The sequence below is a fragment of the Halyomorpha halys genome, unplaced genomic scaffold, assembly GCF_000696795.3.
Source record: "Halyomorpha halys isolate HHAL.00 unplaced genomic scaffold, Hhal_1.1 Scaffold886.1, whole genome shotgun sequence".
In the NCBI taxonomy this organism is placed as follows: domain Eukaryota; kingdom Metazoa; phylum Arthropoda; class Insecta; order Hemiptera; family Pentatomidae; genus Halyomorpha; species Halyomorpha halys.
Genome location: NW_027109805.1, coordinates 584,019 through 592,028, shown reverse-complemented (window position 1 = coordinate 592,028; position 8,010 = coordinate 584,019). Strand labels below are relative to the sequence as shown.

General features: G+C 31.0%; 1 protein-coding gene across 1 annotated transcript in view; it reads right to left on the bottom strand.

Annotated features, from left to right (window-relative positions):
• LOC136795896 (uncharacterized) overlaps positions 1-7,958 on the bottom strand; it is a 27,565-nt gene extending 19,607 nt beyond the window's left edge. The window contains exon 1 of the mRNA XM_067047969.1: positions 7,677-7,958. Coding sequence (XP_066904070.1) covers positions 7,677-7,958 — 282 coding nt within the window. The remainder of the gene's footprint in view (positions 1-7,676) is intronic.
• Positions 7,959-8,010: the final 52 nt, after the last annotated feature.

The window sequence follows — 8,010 nt, the reverse complement described above, 5'->3', positions numbered from 1 at the left end:
TGATTAACATTATAAACAGTAGTAAAGTCAATATACCAATGTAATTTCATTCTACTATCTGAAAATTTGTAAACGCTCGCCAGATAAAAATCTCACTGTATGAACCTTGTAATTATTCTTAGGGGACATATGTCCCAGAATAAAGTTATTTTTTCATTCATTCATTCATTATATACCTATAAATACATAAATTACAACGGTGTACATAGGAATGATTGTGTTCAAGATTTTATTTTAATTATTTACCTCAGTTGTTTTCTTATTTTCTATTATTTAGCTCCGTTACCACCCTACGTTTATTTATGATGAGAATAATTTTATTTTTATACATTTTAGTATATGGTTAATTATTTTATTGTATTTTTAATTATTATAAATTTACTTTTTATTTTTAGTTAATGTGTATATATGGTATGATCTGGTACTTACGTCCCTAATATGCTATATCCTATTCTAAATAGAAAATTCAAATTAAAATCAGAAACAGTTATTCTTATTTTTAAAACAATTCTCAGATCACAGCTAATGTATGGCTGTGAAGCGGCATTCTTTACGAAAAGGAAGAAATCATAATATTTTCAAAATAAAGTCATAAGTGCAGTGGATGATCTTTTGTTTGTATGAAACAGTCAATTGCATTGGGCATTACAAATAGAGACAATAGAAGATTACATTAAAAAAAGGTTCATGAAGATTCACTCCCAGTCACCAATAAAGGAGCAGTGACCTACAACTTGGGAAACCGAACCACAACCGGAAGAACCAAGCCCAGGCTGCAGCAGGACATCCTGTTATAAATCTTATATTTATCAGTTCTGTTATCGACATAACTTCTATTTTTGTTTATTCCATAAAAATCAATTATTTATTTTGTCAAATCCATAAATGTCATTGCTTTTTTTTATTAACTTAACTTTTATCTTTTATTGAGTATTATTATTTTAATCTATTTATTTTATCTTAATTTTTTTTAATTTACAATATTCTATATAGTTATGGGTGTCTTTTGTATGAAACTAAACTTTCCTCCATAATCATTAAAAATGAAAAATGTAACCGCTACATTAACCATGTATACCATCAAGTTCTTAAGGTACCAAAAGGAACTAAAGGGCACAAATTGAACTTTCCTTGGTCAATTTGAATTTGAGATATAGTACAATGTATCTATTATTGTTCAAATATATTGGAATGACCTTTTTTTCCTCTGAATATAGCAAATATATAACTTATTTTTCTCTACAAAATGAGAGTAAACTCATGTATAAAAGATTTGAAATATACACAAGTATACTTCATTATTATACAGTTAGTCTAGGAACATTTCAGAACATAACCAATCAAAATTTACATATCAGCATATAGAAATGCTTCCTTTTTCCTTGTCTCTTCCCTAACTTCTATCAAACATCAGCTATTTGTAAACTTTTTTGATTACCGATCTTCCTATGATATGTAAAATTTATTTTTAAATAATTCATTTATTTTAACTAGATCTACTTCTAAGCCAGGAAACAAACAATAAAATGTTCACCGTTTTTGTTCTTGGGGACTTGGTCACAGAATAAAGATCATTTTTCATTTCATTTCATGACTCTATTTGTATTTTTTTTTTTAATTATTTTAATGTTCATCTTCAATTTCTTTATTTTTTTAAATTTTTGTTACTAAATTTATTAATTTCTTTCTAGTCTGTAAAAATAGTATAAATGTATTTATGCATTACTACTACTTATTATCCTTAAAAGTGGCAAATTGTAATATTTGACAATAAAAACAGTCAATGCCCAAAAAAAAATTATTTTTCATTTCCCTACGAAATATGACTTCAAGATGAACAGACTACTTTGTAAGTTCTCCACTCTAGATGATAAAGGGTCACCAATTCCCCTTTCTGATCTTAAAACTAATTAAACTCTTTTAATAAGGAGTTAATTAAACCCAGAGAAAGTTACTGATAACAACCACTCTTTAATGATAATGGTTATAAGTTAAGAACTTTAAATCATGGAAGCTAATTCAAATTTATCCGGACCGGGGGGGTAGTTACTTAAAATGATTGATGCTTCGTGGAGAGATATATAAATAAAAGAATGAGGCTAATTTATTTGTGCCACGGGAAAATAATAAAGGGGGGGAAGTGGATTGTTTCTAATCAATTATCCTTAAGTAGTTGTTTCATCAGCCTTTTAGAACATGGCGTGTCATTTATTATAGGTATTATTCATTTTGTTTGTATTTAGAAGAGACGGTTGCATTGTAAGTTAATGTACACATTATATTGAAGCTTATTAAGATATTAAATCTGACATAACAAGCATCTAAATCTTTTATAGCTCAAGTATAGATAATCGACAGACATTAAAAATATGTTCCATTGTTTCAGCTCAGAAATGGACTAGAGATTAGAGACAGTCCCAGCAATGTCACCATAAAAGAATTGAGAGATGTTTTAATATACCATTACAAATTACAACAAATATTTACTTTTGTAATTAATCCACAGACTATCACTATGAGGTTTTTATAAATTGCATAAAACAAATGAAGAACTAGGACACCCGCCAAAGCTTCGCTATTACTAGATTAAGTGAAAAGGATAGTCTATTATTGAATTTAACTAAACTAAACATTTTCATAAACATGATTATTTATTCACTCTAAATTCACACATATACAATATAGAAATCAATCAGGATTTGTATCGTTGTATTTTATAATCTGTATCAATATTTTTGTTTTCATTTCACAACAAAGCCTACGGCTCCGACGTCGAAACTATGGAACCATTTTCCAGCGATTATCTTTGTGATTTATATGAGGAACAGCATATCATCATATTGTAATCAATGATGAGTCAACCAAGAGGATTTCAAGGAAACTAATTTGGGTACCGTAATTCTGTATAACTAATTATTATTTCGTTCTTCCTTGTTTTACTTGTTGGGTTTCATTGATTGATCTAAAGAATCTTGCCTCAAAGGTTTCCTTGGACGTTGGTCGCTAAACATAACAGGTTTCCTTTGAAAATACAGTATGTTCTTAATTGAAGAATTAATAGATAGGTAGAATGTTTAGATTTTATCATTTGCTCATGACAATATTAAGAGAAAATTTTTGCTATAAGTTTTATCATTTCTTAAAATTATTTTTTGGGGATTAATAACCTCGATTGAAGTATCATGCGATCTTCTACCTGTTTTATTTCGTATAAGTGAAATTCTTACTAATCATTCATCATTCTCATGTAAAATAAATTGTTAAATACATATAAAAATAAATAATGTATCGATTAATAACAATGATTAAAATTATAGGAGATCCCAAATACCGTCTATCTTTGGGTACAAGATCTTATTAATTATGTTAATTCACTACTTAAAGAACATTCTATAGTGTTTTTCCTGTTGTGTTGTTCCATCAAAACATAGTATACTACTAAACAATGCATTTATTTAAGCTATCATTAGGACATGACTGCTTCTTTGATTTTACGATGGAAGGATATTAAATACATTTTTTTTCTAATCCTAACTAATTACAAGTTATAGAATTGTGATTAGCAAAAAGAGAACCAGTAAACGTCTCATATAACATCATAAAATATGTTATTTAAAAATAATTCTACCTTAATAAATTTTAATTGAAATATTGTTTAGGAATTATATTGTATAAAAATTTTGTATTCTCCCGAACTACGCCTAGGAAATTTAGCAATGCCTTATACAAATCACCACGAATTTGTAGGCCCTACATTTGATCAAAAATTAAATTGGGAACTGCGCCTTAAATCGTTAAATTCAGAAGCAACAAAAAAATTAAATCTAGTCCGGTTTCTTAGTTGTAAATCGTGGGGTTTGGATAAATTCACCATGTTAAAAATATATAGGATATTTGTTTGGGCTAAGCTTTGGGGTCTTTTATACATGGCTCTCTCCTCACCGAAACCTTGTAGAGCTCGATTCAGTACATCATTCAGAAATCCGAAATGCAAAAAAATAACACCACATATTTTTTGGATGCAGTTGGAAGGATATACTTGAAAATATTCCAGATCAATTTTTTGATTTACACTGACTGTTCAAAATCAGAAAACTCAACTACCTCGTCTTTCTTTAACGAATTAAACCCATACATTTAAATTATATAAATTATTTTTAATATCTACCGCCGAACTCCACGCGATAGCATCAAACCTCCATTTTTACGTTTCAGTAACTCAAAGGACAATTGTAATAATTTCAGATTCATTATACTCATTAAAAGTTTGAGAAACATTTCCCGAAACATTCACTCATCGTAAGAATAATCCAACGAAACTTAATAATAATAGTCCTAACCAACTGGGAGGTTCGAGGCCGATACACCAATCGCACTCAACAAACATCCTTCCAGTGACGCCCCTCCAAACCCTATTCTACTAAATCATTTTTAATGCAATCCTCCCATCTACTTTTCGGTCCACCCCTCGGACGTTTATCCGTCGGTTCAGTTTTAATTAACATTTTAGGGATTTTCTCGTTACTAAGCCCTACAACCTTACAGGCTCATCTTATACGCAGCATGGCTATTACCTGAATTATATTAATTTAATTTGTTCTATAATCCTTAATCAACTCTAACTGCATTCAGAGAAAAAATGGCATAATTTTATTTGTATCATTAAGGTAAAAGTTTAGAATACCAGCTATATAAAAAGAGATAATCTTCAAAAACCCGATTTTCAAGGACCACGGGGAAAACAAATTTAAATAAATGTTGCTATAGAAATATCTTATCGGTTACTTTGCCAGATTGTTAGGCTAATTCTAAGTTATGAATATATTTAAATATAATTGGAAATAAGGATTTTATATATATATTTTATTCTGAATATTATTAGTCACGTTCTTCCTTCAAAAGTAGTGCAATGTATTTAATTGGACAATTCAAAAACATTTTTTAATAATAAGGGTCATTTCAAAAACTCCTTTTTTTTTCATAGAATATAGAAGATGCCGTAATCATCCATTCAAGACATACCTAATGAGAATGAAAATAGTGTTTAAACATATTTTTCTTGTCAAGCCATGGCAATGCTTCCACCCACAGTTTCCTATATCTAGAGGGAAAAGAGTTAAGACATATAGCTCCGAGGGACAAGATGGGGTACGAACCCTCTAAAGGATAACAGGAAGGGAGACTGCAGGAATTATCGAGCAGGCAGAGGGCGCACGCTCGAGCGGTGGTTGTGTTCTGTCAGGGTGAACAAGGGTTCAGGAAGGCGGGCTATGGCCATGTCAAGGAGTGGAGGTATTAACAATGATTGGAGGGTGCAGTTATTTGTGGTTCAAAAAGTCCTAATTAAAAAAAAAACTCAAAAGTTAGGAAGAAACAAGCATGTAACTTATAATCGTTCTGAATTAAATAATGGAAAGCATTGGGTGTTTTTTTTTATTTACTACCAGATCTCCCTCATGAGCCTTACATGGGTTTTTTTAGCAGTTAATTAAGGGGGGGTATTAGTCTCGTACAAAAGACACCCCTAACTAGATACAGCGTTATCATTTTTTAAAAACATGATAAAATAAAAAGATAAAATAATAATTCTAGATAAGAAAAAAAAGTTAAGTTAATAACAACATTCGTAGACTTAACAAAACAAACAATTTAGAAGTCAATTGAGAAATATAATGGAAAAACAAAACAAGTTAATTAGAAAAAAGGACGAAGAGAAAATAAACAAAATAGAAGATACATTCTTGATAATAATAATTGATAACTAGAGAATTCATAACAGGATGTCCTGCAGCAGCCTGGGCTTCAGTCTTCGGGTTGAGGTTGGGTTTCCCAAGTTGTAGGTCACTGCTCCTTTAACTGTCGATAACTCGACAATAAGTTAATTATGGAACTTCATGAATCGTTTTTTGATGTAATCCTCCATTGATTCCATTTGCACTTCTCGATGCAATTGGGTATTTCTTACAATCCGGGAAGCATCCACTGCGACTCTTAGGACTTAATTTTGAAAAGTTTGAGATTTTTTTTTTGTAAACGGTGCCGCTCCCCAGACTTCACCACCGTACACCAGCAGTGGCCTGCGAATTGTTTTCAAAATAAAAACAGTAGTTTCTGGTTTTAATTTGGATTTTCTATTTTTAATAGGATAAAGCATTGCTAGCCTTGCGTAGGTTTGAATTGTTTCATATTGATATGGTGATCACAGGTAAGGCGGCGAAATTAATCGTTCTGAATTAAATAATGATAAACATTGGCTTAAAAAATCCAGTAGCTAAGATGATAATGAGGCCTGATGTCCATATTCAAAGTGAAAGGTTACTGTCATGGTAATACTGTGATGACAGTACCTTTCTTTACTCGGACAGTAACCTAATCTAATCGATCCTTAAAACACAATACAGGCCTGCTGTCAGATAGGGCAAAATCCCCGGGGTCTAGCCTGGGTCATTCCCACTGAAGGCTGCAATTTAGACTGGAATATTCTTTTCACTATGAAACATTTTTTTTTTATTACTATAATCCTGAGGCTATTCAAAGCAGGGAGTCTTGCGGAGTATAGTTATCCACCAGACTTGAATACAGGGGTATTATAGGAGAGTTTTCAAGGGAACCGGAGAGAGAAATAAAAACAAATAATCACTTTATAAAAAAGGGATATTTTAATGAACTTTGTACAGAAAAGTTACTAATAAAAATAGTTAAAGAAGCTCTATAACGAGGGGGGAAAAATAAGTAGGCTAAGATCAGAGCTGGGCAAACATTAGTTATAAACTAAACTACGACCAAATTGTCGAACATACAACTGTTAGTTAAAAATGAAAGTTTTCTATAACAGAGATAATGCAACGCATGCACTTGCTAGTTTTCTGACTGTCAAACCATTCGTTAAAATAAATCTATTGTTTGTCGCTCAATCACCATAAGATAAACAAAGTGCGACAGTTGATTGGCAAATAATGTGACTATTCGCTGGCGCAACAGAAACGGTTAACGATCAACCTCATTGTACGAAAGTACATAGCTGTCATGTTGACTACTACTGTACAGTTTACACAGTGCACAGTAAGTGTGCAACAGTTGATAGAAACGTTCCTGTAATAAAACTGGAAGACAATGTTTCTACATCTCCTTCCATCGAAACTAATATATACATATCATAATACCATTCACCTATCTACGCCACTGTCTACTCCACTGTCACCCAATTATCTTTCAAGCGAAGCACCATACACCACAACTTAATACGCACATGTCATTCGCCATCAGGGTATAAAGCGAATTAAATTATCTTTTTGAAATCTTTAATCATGTATTGAAAATAGTATAAGTTTTCCTATTTTTCTGTGCCTTCTTGTTGTCATAATTTTAAAGAACTAAATGATTTTCCAAAATCCTTACCTGAATATAAACCGAAGTTTCTATAAAGTTAGGAATACCATTTATTTTCTAATCAAGTTAACACTAATCATACCAAGACTTAATATATACCTATTTCTACCATAGCGGGTCAAATGACCCGAGTTTATGTTTCATGCTTGAATGTATAAAATATGGATGTTAGGAAGGAAATTAAAATATAAATTAAATTTATTATAATTAAACAAAATAGTATGTTGAGCATTTCTATTACAAAAGCAAAAAATAAAAACTTGTGCTCTTCCAGGTGTGCCACCTACTTGCATTTGTTGCCAAACAGATCCATCATTCGCAACATTTCGTTCATTTATTTCTACTTCACTTTCTTCCGAACTTGAAAGTAATCTTATTCTTTTTCGGCCACTACATACATTCACAATATTTTCCTCTTCATCATCAGTATCTGTAGAATCAAACTCATTTTTATTTGCAACCAATATATCTTCATTTTCAGAAAATTCATCTTCACTCATTTTTGAAAACTCTTCGCCAATATTATTTATATCTTCTAAGAACTTGTACTGTCTTGTTTGCTTCGACATTTTTCTGGGTAAAAAATGATCTGTATTACTATAGCTATCAAAATAAAATATA